Genomic DNA, 17,574 nt, shown 5'->3' with positions numbered 1-17,574 from the left:
TTGTTTTTTTCAGCCATCTTGTTGACTAACATTTTGTTTGTTTCACTCCCATTTCTTCTTATTGCATTTTGGACCTCTACTTAGATCAGGGGTGGGCAAACTTTTTGACTCGCGGGCCGCATTAATTTAACAAAATTGACGGGGGGGATTATGTAGTATTTTACACGTAACAGTCCATTTTTACACCTATATTTTTACACATATTTTACATGTAAAAGTGTCATGCAATCTGCTATATGTGCACTTTGAAATCATTTATTTGATGTAAAGTGTGTTTCTCAATGTATTATTATTACTATTATTGTTACTTTTATTAGAATTATTATTATTATTAGTTATAGTAATGTTATTATATTATTATTATTATTATTATTTTGTTATAATAATAATATTACTACCATTATTATATTAATATTATTAACAACAATATTAATATAATAGTAGTATTATTATCATTATTTGTATTACTATTATTGTGCTTGTGCTCCTTTTTCCAGTATTTTGTAATATTACTACCATTATTATATTAATATTATTAACAACAATATTAATATAATAGTATTATTATTATTATTATTATTATTATTATTATTATTATTATTATTATGTGCTTGTGTCCCTTTTTACAGGAGCATTTTGTAACAGACCACATCAAATAACGAAATTGATAAAGCAGCTACCTCAACCATCAAAAAGTGGATGCCAGGTTGTATGTTGAGTTCAAATGAAATATTTGGAAAAAACAGGCGGGCCATATTGAAACACTTGGCGGGCCGGATGTGGCCCCCGGGCTGTAGTTTGCCCACCCCTGACTTAGATCCTACTGAAGCTCCAACAGTGCAAAATGTAAATTCTTGATTAGGAGTGTATTATACTTCTTCCCTTTCTAAGTTGTTGCACCAAACTAGCATGGCTCGGATTAAATGAAGTTGTGCTTCTTCATGCTCTTTTTCAGACATTATTGAATTATTAATTAGATTTTATTAATGAGTTAGATTTTTTGCATTTCTCAAGTGTTTAAATATAATTATTTGCATCACCTAACATACATTTAGTTTTTAATCCCAAATAGAGTAAATGCATGAGGAAGAACAAATTACGTGTGTCTCAATTCAAAAATAATACAAACAGGGTGTGAGTACCGCCACCAACCGGCAGGGGGCGCTAGTTTAACCCTCTCGCCTAGATCTCCCTCACTCTCTTTAGGATCGGGTTACGCTACGCCCAGTGTTTATTAAGCCCGAGACAGTGCGCCGTTAGCCGCGGGACAACGGATGGTCGCTTTGGACACCATCAGCCGGAGAACCACGGCTCCATGTAAGTAATGTATGATTCAGCAACAAAAGTCCATGTTTGTAAACGATGTTTTGGTTCGCGGGGAGAGTTTTGTTGTTGATGTCAGGATAGGTTCGACACCATTGCTGCCTCTGTGTGTGGGCATTGTGTGCTTTCATATTTGGGTCGTGCACTTTATACCGGTGTAATGGAATGAAACTTTGGCCGACTTTTTGCGCTGGGAAGCCTGTTGCTTTGCCACAGAAGCTAGGCAGTAGGAGGAGGAAAAGGAGGAGGAGTCGAGAAAAGCGGATTGTCCCCTCGCTGCAACTATTCAAAACAAAAGCTAACGTTCACAGCAATATTATAGAATACAGAATATTACATATAGTCTGTTATTGTTGAATAACATGTTTCACAGCTGGGTTCTGGGACTGAAGTCCTCTACGTCAACCTGGCTAATAAGTGAACTGACCTATGGATCATTGCTAGGTGGTTATATGCCGATAAATGACTCTGGACGTCCTTAAAACCCGCAAGGAATGGCAAACAAAAATACACTATAAGTACATACAAGTATCAGGATACAGTGATTATGTGATACCAGGTTCATTGGTGTACTATGTCAAGCTAAACAATAATAATTCATCAAATTATTGCAATAGAGACATGATGATATGAAGCTAACCAATAACAACAATTCACAATAATATCACAATACATATTCTGTTGTGTTACAGCATGCCAATTATGTGATACCAGACACATTGGTGTATGTACGATACCTATTGATATCATGTTAACCGATTGCAATAATGTTATAACAAATACATTGGCGTACGATACCTGTTGATATCACGCTAACCAATAACACTAATTCATGAAATTATAGCAATATATTTCCGATTACAGCGATTATATGATACTATGTGATAAGCAACAACAATAATGTTATCTTGACGTTCTTATCTTGCCAATCACTGTATTGGTATACAGCGATTACATGATATTTGATGCATCAGAGGAAAGCTGAAGTAACCAATAATAATATAGTATCAATCATAGTCCCATGAATACATGATAAAGTAGAAATTGTGTGATATCAGGTACCAACAACATTGACACAGTATCGGTATTATGTCAATATGATCAGACACCAATGATATAATATCTAAATGTTCTATTGATAGTGTATTGCTACATTACATTAATATTACGACTGTCTTTGACTAAGTATTTTCAGTCAAATCTTATTTGTTAGATTTTGAGCAGACTTAATAGTGATCTCGACAAATAAACAGATCTCATTTGCTACTTTTTCCGCCTGAAAAAAAAAGACTAAAACAGTCAGATAAACAAATAAACATGGTAGTAGTGCCAGGGTTCAAGCTGTTAGCTGTAGAAGCTGAGTGGCACCAATCACAGCAGAGTGGGCGTGTCCTGAGGCGGGCCGTGGGTGGAATAAGTTAAAACAGAATGTTTTGGAAATCCAAGGAAATAGGTGCAGATTCTGGAAGATCTACAAAGCTTTCTGTGTGGGTTAGGAGTCCACAACTCAATACAAAGGGTAAAAAATTTGCATAATAGGTCCCCATTAACAGAAATTAAGCTGTTTTTGTATCAAAATACGCCGTTTATAACAAAAGCAAAGACATTTTTTGTGAAAACGTATGTTGCAATACGGTATACTGTACAGTAATGGCGGGAATCCCACAAATCCGATATCACAATATCTTCCAAAACACAGTATCACAATGTGTATCAATACATTACAATAATATACAGTACACATTGCATGGACCAAAATATTGGGACGCAGTAGAGGTAGGAATTACAGAACAACTTACAATATTACCGCAATACAGTATCGCTGTAACCATAGTGTCACGATGCAGCAATTCTGTGACATAAAGAGAAAAAAAATTGCATAACAATGATAACCTCAATGATAATCTCAGTTCTAGTTAACCTTAAATGTGTTTTAATTGAGTTTAGGTCAGGGTTCTAGTATGTTCATCTGTATGTAAACTCACTGAGTGAAACCGTGGCGTGTAACTTGTGCTGACATGTAGACAGGCCAATGACTGGAAATTGGGGATGCTAATGCTATGTTTTCCTCTACAGGCCTTGAAAAAAAGGATAAAGTGTGAAAAACCCTATCGATGGGGAGAAATCCCATCCCTCCGGAGGTCTAAAAATGATTGAAACAATGGGTGAGTCTACTTTATGCCTAAATTACTGCTAAAAATATGGCCGCATGTAGACAAGTTTGCATCAGTTTTGTAGCTTCTCTAGAATGCCGTGTCTCCACTGAAGAAGTTAATGTAATAAGATTACCTGTGTAGTTCCAATAGAAGGGAAAAAAAACAACATGCTGACATCTGAAGTGTTGCTTTCCTTTGTTCAAACAACAAATCGGCTATGTGCACGCCCTATTAGGTATTAGTCATAGTCGGCCAGCGCTGGAAATTACTTCATTTTTGGGCAGATGACTGCATCATGCTGTTCCATCCCTGAGCTTTTTACTGTAATATGCAGGGTCCAGCAAGGATACAGGATATTCATTTCTACCCCACGGGCAGATTGAGCTTTGAAAACAATAATTTTGATGAAAACTGAAAGCCAGATAAGCCTAGCCTACATGCAGTTCATTCTGTATGGATAATGACTGACATGTACACTGAGTGATCCAATAGCTGAGTGAATGGTGAATGAAAACTGTATATTTGCTGTATAAAATAAGTATTGTAAATTCCAGACTCGAGCACATCTAAAGCCGCACCCACCAAATGTAAAGAGAAAGAAGTATTTGTACATTTAGGGTGTACTTGTCTATAAGCCGCATAGGTGTCTATGTTGTAACATGGGATATTTACACAGAAAGAAACACTATAAACCTTGCAATACTACTTAGACTCAGTGTCCGTTAGCTCCAGTGAGCGAGATGTGAGATGTTTTTTCTCCATCGGTATTCAACAGCTGCCGCAGTCCAAGCAAGCAAGTAGCTCCAGTCATTGTACATGTGATCAAACCTACTTAAGATTTGTCAGATCAAAACATAATCGCTGTATAAGACTTTGACACGTGATACCAGGCAGATATATACACACACTAAATGACACAATGCTGTGTATGATGACTGACATGTAGACCAACCAATGACTGAACATATTAGATGACTGAAATCAGTAACACTTACTTACTGGATGAATTGCTTATATGAGAAAAACACACAATGATTGACACTATTGACACAACACCACACCCGGTGGTGCTGTATGATGACTGGCATGTAGACCGACCAATGACTGTGTGAACAGTGACTTGAAATTAAACAATGCAGCAGAAAATATATGGATATTGTGGTCAAAATGCATTACGATATTGCATAATTTGTGGCCCCAGCTAACTAAACGCTAAAGCTAACCTCCATGAATGAATGAATAATAGCCGCCCATGTTCTGTCCTGCCTTTATCTTTACACACACACACACCTGTCACTAAAATATGTGACGCATTGCAGACACACAGCGCGCCTTACAGGCGGTGGAGCGTCTCCAGGCCAAACTGAAGGAGCGGGGGGAGGTGCCCACTGAGGAGAAGCTCAGTCTGCTCAGGTCGGTGCTACAGAGCCCCCTCTTCCACCAGATCCTGGCCTTGCAGAAGACCGTGCAGCAGGTTAAAGACCAGGTAAAGTACACACACAGTATATACAGATGACCCCCGCGGGATATCATCTGGAAGGTCACAAGGTGTGGGTCATTTAATGAGTTTTGAGGGTACGCTTGCCATGGCCGGATGGTGGTATTGTAGTACGGTTAGTACAGACGTAAAAAGTACTCAATGTTGACTATGAAATGTCTGACTAGTGGGTTTGCAGTTACCGTAGTTACTCACGAATACTAGAGTGACTCTTGTCACACAAAAAGGATACATTTTCTGAATATGCCGAGGGCCAATATAAAATGAGCTGCGGGTTCGAAAATGGCTCCCGGGCTGCACTTTGACGGGAGGTGCTAGAAAACAGCTGCCACTGTTGTTTTTGTGACCAAGCAGTTAGTGTCATTGTCAATCATTAAGATAAGATAAGATAAGATATGCCTTTAGTCGTCCCTCAGTGGGGAAATTTGCATTGCACAGCAGCAAGAGTACAGAATCAGTTAAGCAGTAAAAAATACACAATATACAGAAAAATAAACAATATAAACAGCCCAAGTATTAACAAAATCAATATATATATATATATTATATATGAGATATATGACCAGTCTATACACATATCTTGAGTTAAAGTGAGTTTAAAGTGAGTTAATATGAGGCATCATGGAAATACTTCACATAGAACTTAGTATACTGCATTTAGAGCCCTTAATATTGCACATGGAGGTTGATCAGATATTGCACAGTGAATGGAGTCTGGAGTAACTATACTGAATACTATACATTATTTACTATATTAAAAAAAAAACCTCCAATAACATGGTTATTGTTATTGCTATGATGTCACACATGTTGTTATGCCACCATGATTAGCTATCTAATCCTTCATAAGGATAATATCCACCTCTGTGCTGCCTCCTTACAGCCCTAAAGGCTTAGACAGACTCATTATTAAAGCATTATTATGTTTTGGCATATGGCACTTTTCTGGTTAAAGCACCAAATATAACGTATATTATAATACAACAGAACTCCAAACAATACCCAGCCTGCGTTAGTGTTGCATGCTGCTAAGGTGCGTGCATGCACTTTGTTACCCAAAGAGGATTAAAGTTCCAGTCTGCTTCTTGCACATTGAAGAAATTCTTTCTGCCTCACTTCCCACGCACACACACACACACACACACACACACACACACACCAGAGAGCGGCCTCTTTAACTACTGTGGCCTCGTCGCCATAGCAACACAAGTGCCAGAAAACGGCGGACGGGTGGACAACCCTAATGAGCCATCTAACCTCCTTGTAATGTGGTTTAACAATCAAGACCCTGAAAATAGTCGTCCACAAAAAATCTCAAAATCTCAGCTTTCATCGGATTTCAAACAGAAAACAAAAAATGTCTGCTTCCTAAAAATTCATATATTTTTACATTTTATAGAAGCCTGAAATATTCTTATACAATCCGAATTATAGTCATTCATTCATTTTCTACCGCTTTTTCCTCACAAGGGTCACGGGGTGTGCTGGAGCCTATCTCAGCTGTCTTCCGGCGAGAGGCGGGGTACACCCTGGACTGGTCGCCAGCCAATCACAGGGCACATATAGACAAACAACCATTCACACTCACATTCATACCTATGGACAATTTGGAGTCATCAATTAACCTGCACGGGGAGAACATGCAAACTCCACACAGAGATGCCTGAGGGTGGAATTGAACCCTGGTCTCCTAGCTGTGAGGTCTGCGCGCTAACCACTAGACCTCCGAATTATATATATTTTTTAATTCTTGAAAGGCCAGTAATTGTTCATAACTGTTTTTGATGCATGCTTTGAAATTAGCACAATCAGTTGGACAAATATAATAAAATAAAAACTGAAATTTTGCAGTCCTAATTGAAATCTGGCTGCACGGTGTGTACGCAGCCCACACAGCTACACAGACCCGAGTTCGATTCCACCCTCGGCCATCTCTGTGTGGAGTTTGCATGTTCTCCCCATGCATGGTACTTCGGTTTTCCTCCCACATTCCCACAAAACATGCTAGGTTAATTGGCGACTCCAAATTGTCCATAGGTATGAATGTGAGTGTGAATGGTTGTTTGTCTACATGTGCCCTGTGATTGGCTGGCGACCAGTCCAGGGTGTAGCGGTAGAAAATGATAATTTAAATCTTTGGAGATAAATGTGGGACAAACAAACGGCATTTTCAGGGTCACGAGAAGTATGTCGCTTTTTGTGGTCAATGAAGATTTTTTTTTTTTTGGGGGGGGGGGGCAAATATGACCTACATTAATTAACAAAGCCAAAATGTGACAAAAAAGCCTGTTAGGATCAAAGTGTTTGAGGAATGTACTGTACAGTCTGTACTAGCAGACCTTTTCTAATCTAAATTCCACTCAAAAGCCTCCCACGACATTGCTCACATATTTTCATCTCTCCTAGTCAGGCCCCCCCGTTTTTGTTTTTTTTTTGCTATGCATTTGTAAAAAAAAAAAAAAATTAACTACTGCACAAAATGTAAATCAAAGATCCTCCAAGTGACAGGGGTGCCTAGCCGAATTTAGGCACCTACCTTAAAGATGCTATATACTGTATATTTGCAGTGACACCTCTTTTTCTGTCCGACAGGGGAGTGTCTCTCCAGCCTTGCGTGGCGGGAGTGACCTCAGAGATCACGTGACGACAATACAACAACAAAACGGCAGCTACGGTTCTCACTCGGACATTTCCACAGCGGTGCCTACCGTCAAGACACCATGCCAGGAATTCAATCAGATTATTCAAACCATGGCACAAGTATGACCATTGCCTAACATGTTTTGATGCTACTGTGATGTGTTCAAAGACCAAAAGTTTAATTTGTGTGATACAGGGGCGCTACGTGGCTCACGTGGACTTAAACAAGCCCGTTTCGGGAGCTGGTTTGGGATTCAGCGTGGTGGGTCTGAAGAGCGAGAACCGTGGCGAGCTGGGCATCTTTATACAGGAGATTCAAGCGGGGAGTGTTGCTCATTGGTACGCATATGCAAAGTCGAGAAAAGTCGCACAAAAAAAATGAGAAAATGCCTCCAAAAAAAACAAAAAAAGAGGTTTCACCAAATCTCATTGAGTAGTGATTACTTTATTTTAGTTTTATTTATCGATGTCCTTGTAACGCAGTTTTACTGCTCTGTTCATTCATTACAACATGAGCAACTCAAATTACAGTCATACCAAAAATGTCACCGTGTATAGTACAGTAAACCTCAGATATATCGGACTCGGATATATCGGAAATTCGCTCACAACGGACAGATAAAAAAGAAGCAATTTTTCTGTAATGCATTTCCAATAAAAATTCATTGCATATATCGGATTTTTTATAACGGATTTCGCCTATTTCGGACAAAATCTCCAGTCCCGTTCCAATGCATTTCCATTAAATTTCCCTCGTATATATCGGATGGCCGCATCGTGGCGCTCCGATTCGCCGAATCGTGACAGGCCGCTATACGACGTCATTGGAAACATAGTCAAGGAAGTGCCTTTTTATAACAGATAAAATCCGATTTACGCATATACCGGATATAAATCCGATATATGCGTAAAACGGACATACGCATATAACGGATTTCGCTTATATCGGACAAAATCAGTGGGAACAATTGAATCCGATATATCCGAGGTTTACTGTATTATTGAACCTGTTTCATGTCCATTAAATGTGAATGATTTTACTTTATCTTAGTTTTATTTAGTTTGATTATACAGCTATATAATTGCTCAAGGCAAGAAGACAATTTCAGTGTAGTAAAAAAAATGCCACACGATGACATTATTGCTCATGTTCCCTCTCGATTAAGTAGTTTTATTTTACTTTACATGTATCTTGTTGGCTAATGCAGCCATCATACTGTAACGCTTTGAACAGTAACTTTAGTACTAATGTCCCACTGTATGCCAAAATAGATTGTTTATTTCAATTTAGATTTGTTTTAACTCCTGCTTTCCTGCAGCGATGGCAAGTTAAAAGAAGCCGACCAAATTCTGGCCATCAACGGCCAGCCCCTGGACCAGACGGTGACCCACCAGCAGGCCATCGGCATCCTGCAGAAGGCGACAGAGAGGGTGCAGCTCATTGTGGCCCGAGGACCCATACCTCAACTGGTAAGAGAAGCTAGCATAACTGATTCGATTTTCATTTTTAATCATGTATCATATTTTCTTTCTAGTGGCAACATGTCGAAACCATAGAGCTGGTCAATGATGGGACTGGCCTGGGATTTGGTATCGTGGGAGGAAAGACGACTGGTGTTATTGTGAAGACTATCCTTCCTGGAGGAATCGCGGACCAGGTAGTTCTAAACATAACATGTACTGTATATTTGTATTTAATTGTATATGTTCATTGTTTTATTTGGTGTTAATATTATTATTTTATTGCTTTGGTTTCTTACATTTACACATTTTAAACTAATGTTTAGAGCAGGGGTCTCAAACACGCGGCCCGCGGGCCAAACGTGGCCCGCAGGACACTAGTTTGAGGCCCCCGCCTTGATATGAAAGTTTAAGTTTGATATGGATGCTGTATGGTATCATGTACCCAGAAAAAAATTATTACGTTTGATTAATGTTCATGTTAAAGGTTAAATAACTGTTAATAGTTATCCTACCTATCCGTGTGGAAGTGGTAAGTTTTTGGCTATTTAAGTTTAAAGGAAATAACTTGAAGGCTACCGTTTAGGTCGCTAGCTCTCTAGTTTGCGAGTTAGCATGAGTCTCAAGACCCTGCAGTTGCGCAATATGTTGTAAATAAAAAGAGTATAAATGTGACTATAGTCGTGTTTTGTCATGTCTACAGGGCTCTAATAATGCTTTGTTAATTTTAATCTGAAAAAAAATATTTGTCTACCCACCAACTATATGTGGTTTCTTAAGTTTTTATTATTTGCCGTTTTATTATTATTATTATTATATTTATTTATTAATAATTAATAAATGCGTTTTTTTTGTTGTTGTTGGAAAACCTGATGCGGCCCAGTCTCACCCAGACCCTTGGGGGGCCACCGGAGCAGTGGCCCCCAAGTAAATTGAGTTTGAGACCCCTGGTTTAGAGATTGTTTTATCCATCTGTCAATTAATTTTTTTAATGCAATCCTTTTCGAGGGATACTAGGGTTACTAATTCATTGTTGTGCCGGCTTCAGGATGGCCGCCTACGGAGCGGAGACCACATCCTAAGAATCGGCGAAACTGACCTTTACGGCATGGGCAGCGAGCAGGTGGCGCAGGTCCTGAGGCAGTGCGGCAACAGAGTGAAGCTGGTCATCACCAGGGGTCACGTGGACGTAGACAATCCCTCCGTGTCCGCCTCCACGCCAGTGACGGACCAACAGGAGGAGAAGCAGGTGGTGGATGAGGTTCGTCTTCCCTTTAAAGCATAAAAATAATGAAGTGCCATGATATCATATGTTACAATCATGTGTTTGTTTTTAAAGGGCTATGAGGACGAAGGGACCGAAGCATTTGATGTCAGCCTCACTAAAAACAACCAAGGACTGGGAATCACGATTGCCGGTTATGTTGGGGATAAAAATTCAGGTGAAAATGACAACAAAAAATCACAACTAAATGCTAGCGGAAATAAGAAAAACAAAACCCTGGCTTTTTCTCTGTGGAAAGTTAGCAAGGCATTGCACTTAATTCCCAAGGTTACACAGGCTGTACATAGTCATGATGTACATATACATGTTTCTGCAATATTATATTATTTCTTTTTGACTCCTCAGAGCCATCTGGGATTTTTGTCAAGAGCATCACCAAGGACAGCGCCGTGGATCAAGATGGACGGATTCATGTGGGAGATCAAATAGTGGCTGTAAGCATCTCTAATTAATAATAACAAAGCAAAATTGGTTCTCAATCAGAAATCACTCCACACTCTTTATTGCTCTCTGGTTCTACCATATCTTATTTATTGTGTGGAAATATTTGGTAATAAAAAGCAATCTTCACTCACTTAATGTACTGCAAAAAAGGTCAGTAAGGATAATTCATAATGCCGCCTAACTCCTTATTTCTAAAATCACAAATACTTAAACTTGCTGATATAGTTCATCCTCAAACAACTAAAATAATGCATAAGGCTAAAAATAACCAATTACCTAAAAATGTCATCCAATACTTCTCTACAAGAGAGGAGAAATATGATCTCAGGGAAGAACTACATTTGAAACACTTATATGCTAGGACTACGTTAAAAAGCCATAGCATTTCAGTATGTGGAATCAAACTATGGAATGGATTGAGTAAGGAAATCAAACAATGCACAACGATGAACCAATTCAAGAAACAATACAAGCAGTTGATGTTTGCTAAATACAAGGATGAAGAGTCTTGAACCAGTCATGATGTGCTATATATATCACTATATTGACACTTACTATGGTACACATTATGTCATTGTATGATCATATCACCTCGTACTTCAGTACGGGACAACAAATTACAAAATTTGAAAAATAAAAAATAAATAAAAAAACTTAAACTGTATTACGGAAAGCAGGAAGTGAACAAATGTAACAGTTACTGATTGTAAAAGTACCAGATGGAGGGGTAGGATTTAATAAGCTTTGCTTCTTCCTACTCCTTTTGGACATGTGGAACTGTGAACTGATTATGTGATGCATTCAATTGTAATCTGACGCATGTTCAAATGAAATAAAACCATTACCGTTACTAATATTTTTTAACAGTATGAGCACTGTTTGGAGTTGCATAATGATGACGAATTGACAATTTATGTCTCATTCATTTTGCATGTGAAAGGTGATATTAATGACATTCAGTACAAATGAATTAGCATCAATGTTAATTTTGAATGTCAGTTTTAAATTTATTTTGTTTTACTCAACAAAAATTCACAAGAGCCCAACCTCACAAAGACAGTATTTATGATTACTGTAATTTCTGCTGAATGGTGTATGTAAAGTAGCTAATGTTAGTATTTGACAAGACAAAAACTCACAAGCTTGTACTCTTTTGGTGTGGAAGTGCTGGCTCTATTTATTCAGCAGTCAACAGTCGCTTTTATATGATGTCATCCTCCCCCACTTCCCAGGCATGACCAATCATCCTAGGCTAAATCTAACTGTTATAATAGCGATGATTGGTAGTTTAGGCAGTCCTAACAGAAGCTATAGTCATTTTGAATTTAATCCAACTTATTTAGGGATTAGCAGATCAAAACGCAACCGCTGCATATGACTTTGAAACGTGATGTTTGCGTCCACTTCTCTACTTCCTGAATAAGCACTCAGAGCATCATGGGAACTGTAGTTTTAGCCTTAAATTAGCTGCATCACTGTACAAGCTGCAAAGTTCAAAGCGGGAGGTAGAGTCTTATACACCAGAAATTATAGTAGATCTCCACACGCAGCTAAAAGAGCTGTAATTGGACAAACAGATTACAGTATACCTTATTTTGATTCATTACTTTTCATCAGGAAATAAAGGTAGTTGACTAAACTAAATTGATTCATCACCGAAATGAAAGCTGATTAACATGTCCGAGTACTTACTTCCATTTGTTTTTCATTTACAGGTGGACGGCGTCAACATCCAGGGCTACACCAATCAACAAGCGGTGGAAGTCCTGCGTCACACGGGCCAGGCCGTCCACCTCAAGCTGATCCGCCGGGGCTTCCGGCCTGAGGAGATCCCCCCGGCTGTGGCCCCCGTTGTCACCGTCATGCCGTCACCGTTGGCTGCCGCTGCCTTACTCGACCAGGAAGTGATAGAGAGGCAGAAGGAAGCAGAACAGGGTAAAAAAAACCAAGGCCAAAATATTATGTATGCTATTTATGCTAGCATTTGTTTATTAACCTTCCTCTTGTGTTAGCGTTCTGGTATCATCTCTTATGTTAACGGGTCGGTTTTGACCCGTGTATTAAATCAGCTATAAAATACACTAAAAACAATAAGTTACCATCAAATTTGCTTCTCATGTCTTGGATATCTTCTTAGGCTTCCTCATTCAATGAAAATGTTGGTTTTAATACTTTTGGTGTGGGCATGGAGGTCTTTTTTTGTCACTATACGTCCCGATTTCAATTTCCAAAAATGTTCAAATGAACCTCAAAAGAATCATATTAATAAATTGAAGGTTCTTTTGTTACCTGGCTATTACTGAGGGATATAGAATATATCTCTTAAATCAATTAGTTTTATTTATTTTGTCATTTTAGTATTAATCACTAAAGAAACATCGATGGTGTTCGGGTATATATTAATGTCAAGAAAAGTTATTGTTTTCAGCAACAGAACTTTAGTATAAAGTGAAATGAAAAAGCAGAACAGGTCCAGATCTTGGTTCACTGTACTTCTTGCCATTCTTTCCATGATCCAAATTGTAAATGTTGAAATCAGCCAATCAAATGAGTGAATTCACCTCACATGTCTGGACATTGTTTTTCTGCTGGTATACTGGAAAAGCGGTCAAAATGAGAATCCCCTGAAGCTTACATGATGAGAAGAGGAGCTGGTTGTCATTGTGTTGGCTAATTGTACAATTATGATTTCAGTTTTGGCTCACAATATTGCTTTATAGTCATATTATTATAATATCGACCCTAACAAATACAGTGGTCATAATTTCAAACCAGACTATTTTAAAATGTAGTAAAAATTATTTTTTTGTTTTTATTTTGTTGAAATTTTCTGACAAAGTCAAAAAGCCTTGATGCAATAAACAAATGTTATGTGATTCTTTTTATGCGTTAAAATGTAAAACGGGTCGATGCCGACCCTAACACCAGAGGAGGGTTAAATAAAATAATAAATGATTAAATAATAGCAACTTTGGGTTTCTATTTTTGCTGCGGTTGGGTGGCGAGTCAGTCACTTCTTTCAAGGCTGTTTCCTCTAATTTGTGTGTGTGTGTGTGTGTGTGATTGTTCTTTTGTCTTCTCAGATGAAAAGCAGACAATGAGCCAAGGACCTGCTGCTGTAGATCAGCTGACAGAGGACAGACAAGGTCAGGGGGGCGGGGGGGGATCTTTAATAATGCTAGATAAGGGCTGCATCCTAGCGATGCGCCGTTACAAACACAGTATTACTGAATTGTATTGTATTTTTTTACTGTTTACTTTATAAAGGGACAATGCTGACACGTCATGAAGAGGAGGAACTTGTGAAAAAGTGGCAGGGGATTCTGGGGGAAAACAATGAAGTTGTCGTAAGTCATAGCACAAAAATAAAGTGTCAAAAAGTAAACACACATCACTGAATGAATGTTAATGAATAGGTGGCTCAGGTGGAGAAGTTCAGCGAAAGCAGTGGTCTGGGAATCAGCCTGGAAGCCAGCAGCGGCCATCACTACATCCGCTCTGTTTTGCCCGAGGGCCCCGTTGGCCGCTGTGGGACGCTTTTCAGTGGGGACGAACTGGTGGAGGTAAAGAAGACCCAGGAATTTTACGCTGTATCGACTAATACAGGTATAACTCGCACTTTTTTTTCTTAGGTGAATGGTATTTCCCTGATTGGCGAGACTCACAAGGAGGTGGTCCGGATCTTGAAGGAGCTTCCCCTCTGTGTGTACATGACCTGCTGTAGACCCACCCCCCACCACAAGGACGATTCTTCCAAAGATGAAGAGTCAGAAATGTTATCTGCCAGCTTGAAATTAAAGGTAACGACCTCTCTTAGTATTGTACTGCAGTACTGTATACAATACTGTATCATCATTTTAAAAGGATCATGAAATGTATACATTGGATCATGATATACGTAGTAATTATAGTAGTTAAATTGAGTTTTTTGTTTGGTGTCAATTTGCCAAAATTAAATTAAGCATATATGAATTAATTAATTAAAAAGTTACATAATTAACCCTTTAATTGGTCTCATTTTCGATCATGAATTACTTTTGTATTTATGTATGTATTTATTATATGTATTCAGAGTTTCACTTAATGTATTTAAATATAATTTAATTATGTTCTTATTTAAGGTAACAGCTGTAAAATAATAATTTTATATTATAAAATAAAAAAATATTTAATTATGAATTATAAAAATATTAGTATATTTCACAATTGAATTAATAATAAATAAAAAAAATTAACAAATAAATATTAACATATTAATTATAATAAGTAATATTTTAATTGGCTTCATTTTTATTTAATTTTCCTTTTAAGAATTACCTTTTTAATTAAATGTCCATTTCCTTCAGCGAGGAAAATGCTGACATTGCAATACTTCATAGAAGTATACTTCCTTTCTACATTACTGTATAAGCTGTCAACAGGTTGATTAGGTTATACTGAGCTGTCAGCGGCCATATTGGTTCTCCACGCTGGCGAGCATGATGGATGAAGTCCTCACAAAGAAGTACTCCGGTTACACCTAAGCAACATGAACCAGGAAAACGACACCTGAAATAGGCAGCGAGTGTTTTTTTTCAAATAGACATTTCTTTTTGCAGAAACCAAACGATTTAACAAGCGTGCCGCAGTTGGAGGTCGATACGGCATTGAAGACAGAAGAGGTGACAGCGGACAATGCAAACACCGAGACGATCGGCTCTCCGCTAGCCATGTGGGAGCTGGAGATCCAGAATATTGAGTTAGAAAAAGGACCTGGAGGACTCGGCTTCAGCATTCTGGACTACCAGGTGGGATTTTACTCTTTATCACGGGCCACCAACGCTTCAAGCGGGTTTTCAAGTGCCTCAGTTTTTGATGAAAAAAATGTTCTCATACACCGTCTCAGTCATTGTACAATATATAACTGTTAACCATAACTGTTGAATATGTGGATGGAATGGACTACTCCCAACATGTTTATTTCGCCACCTCAACCTAACAACAAATCACCTGAATGTGTGATACAAATCTTACAAAAATACAACTGATTATTTTACATTTATTTTTTTATCTCAGTATTTTGTTAACTTTTTTTTACACTTAAAAGTCTAACAGGAGTGTTAAAATTGTGCTCTAAAAAAAGAGGCCTACATATATTTGTGAAAATATTGTAATGTATGCTTTTATATATTTCATTTTACTTTAATATATTCTTGGGCGGCACGGCGGTCGAGTGGTTAGCGCGCAGACCTCACAGCTAGGAGACCAGGGTTCAATTCCACCCTCGGCCATCTCTGTGTGGAGTTTGCATGTTCTCCCCGTGCATGCGTGGGTTTTCTCCGGGTACTCCGGTTTCCTCCCACATTCCAAAAACATGCTAGGTTAATTGACGACTCCAAATTGTCCATAGGTATGAATGTGAGTGTGAATGGTTGTTTGTCTATATGTGCTCTGTGATTGGCAGTGATTGACCAGTCCAGGGTGTACCCCGCCTCTCGCCCAAAGACAGCTGGGATAGGCTCCAGCACCCCCGCGACCCTCGTGAGGAAAAAGCGGTAGAAAATGAACGAATGAATGAATATTCTTTCAGTATTTTTTGTATGTTTATTTTCATTTATTTCAGTGTCTTTAAGTATCTAAAAGCTGTATATAAATATGATTTACTATTGATAAGTGCTGGTTATGTGTGTCTCAGTCACTTTTCATACATGTGGTACTTAAAGGGGAATTACGCATTTCTATAACTGACCTGTATACCGTATTAACTGAGCCACAGCGATATAGTTATTATAGCAGCTAATGCATGGTACTATATTTCTGATGGATTATCACAACGCCTCACAATTTACCAGCTCAACGGGGGGGGGCACACATCTTTGTATCGGTCGATCCTTAGTTATAATGCACAGAAAAGTGAAATAAATATGTGTAAGGATTGTAAATGATGGCCCAAAAAAAAAAAAGTTGCAGTTTTAACCTTGTTTGTCCCAAAAATTACACTTAACATAAATTAATAATTTAGTGTATCTGTTAGACCCAACAAATAAAAAAAAGAAAACTTTCTGAAGCTGAAATCTAATGAGAGTCTCTAACATTTGGCTCCAGGACCCGTTGGATCCAGCTAAAACGGTCATCGTAATCCGCTCCCTGGTCCCTGATGGTGTGGCCGAGCAGGATGGCCGCCTATTACCGGGCGACCGCCTAATGTACGTAGACGACACCGACCTAGAAGATGCCAGCCTGGAGGATGCTGTCCAAGCACTGAAGGGGGCCAAGCTGGGCATGGTGCAGATCGGAGTGTCCAAGCCTTTGCCCGTATGTAATTTAAATCTACATGAATTGCTGTGTTGATGGTGGGAGGGTGTGTATTTGGGATGATTTAAACCTACAAGGGTTTACATTTTTTGCTTCACGGTCCAGAGTGCAACATATTCATGGCTGCAGGAGGTGGGATTGTACGCCTTGAATTACAAGCCTCCGTGGGAGAGGAAAATGCTCCTCTGAGGGCCCATTTTCTCTCAAAAATTGACAGTTGTAATGCGCCAATACAATGTTGGAACTCGCCCATTACGTACATACATGTACCTTTATATCCCAAAATTATGATTTTTTCTTTCTCTGTGGAGAACCCTCAAAGATAAAATGTCTCCACTTTTCCTCAGGGGATAAGTGGGAATTCCTACTCACCAAAGCTAGTAACGTCATTTGACCTCCGAGATTCAGACGATGAAGGGGAGCTGACCGGCGCCGTCCTTTTCCGAGCAGAGCCGGCATTGGTTAGTTAGTTT

The 17,574-nt window shown here is 38.7% G+C and overlaps 1 protein-coding gene across 1 annotated transcript in view; it reads left to right on the top strand.

The window, feature by feature from the left end:
- The first annotated feature begins 1,194 nt into the window (after positions 1–1,194).
- LOC131125493 (multiple PDZ domain protein) overlaps positions 1,195–17,574 on the top strand; it is a 33,423-nt gene continuing 17,043 nt past the window's right edge. The window contains exons 1-18 of the mRNA XM_058067102.1: positions 1,195–1,317; positions 3,400–3,488; positions 4,799–4,965; positions 7,570–7,737; positions 7,814–7,956; positions 8,937–9,087; positions 9,153–9,275; positions 10,127–10,339; positions 10,418–10,520; positions 10,709–10,797; positions 12,523–12,742; positions 13,891–13,953; positions 14,075–14,154; positions 14,224–14,370; positions 14,440–14,607; positions 15,406–15,594; positions 16,892–17,101; positions 17,449–17,562. Coding sequence (XP_057923085.1) covers positions 3,473–3,488; positions 4,799–4,965; positions 7,570–7,737; positions 7,814–7,956; positions 8,937–9,087; positions 9,153–9,275; positions 10,127–10,339; positions 10,418–10,520; positions 10,709–10,797; positions 12,523–12,742; positions 13,891–13,953; positions 14,075–14,154; positions 14,224–14,370; positions 14,440–14,607; positions 15,406–15,594; positions 16,892–17,101; positions 17,449–17,562 — 2,364 coding nt within the window. The 5' untranslated portion in view covers positions 1,195–1,317; positions 3,400–3,472. The remainder of the gene's footprint in view (positions 1,318–3,399; positions 3,489–4,798; positions 4,966–7,569; positions 7,738–7,813; positions 7,957–8,936; positions 9,088–9,152; positions 9,276–10,126; positions 10,340–10,417; positions 10,521–10,708; positions 10,798–12,522; positions 12,743–13,890; positions 13,954–14,074; positions 14,155–14,223; positions 14,371–14,439; positions 14,608–15,405; positions 15,595–16,891; positions 17,102–17,448; positions 17,563–17,574) is intronic.

The sequence above is a fragment of the Doryrhamphus excisus genome, chromosome 3, assembly GCF_030265055.1.
Source record: "Doryrhamphus excisus isolate RoL2022-K1 chromosome 3, RoL_Dexc_1.0, whole genome shotgun sequence".
In the NCBI taxonomy this organism is placed as follows: Eukaryota; Metazoa; Chordata; class Actinopteri; order Syngnathiformes; family Syngnathidae; genus Doryrhamphus; species Doryrhamphus excisus.
This window is presented reverse-complemented; position numbering and strand designations above follow the sequence as displayed.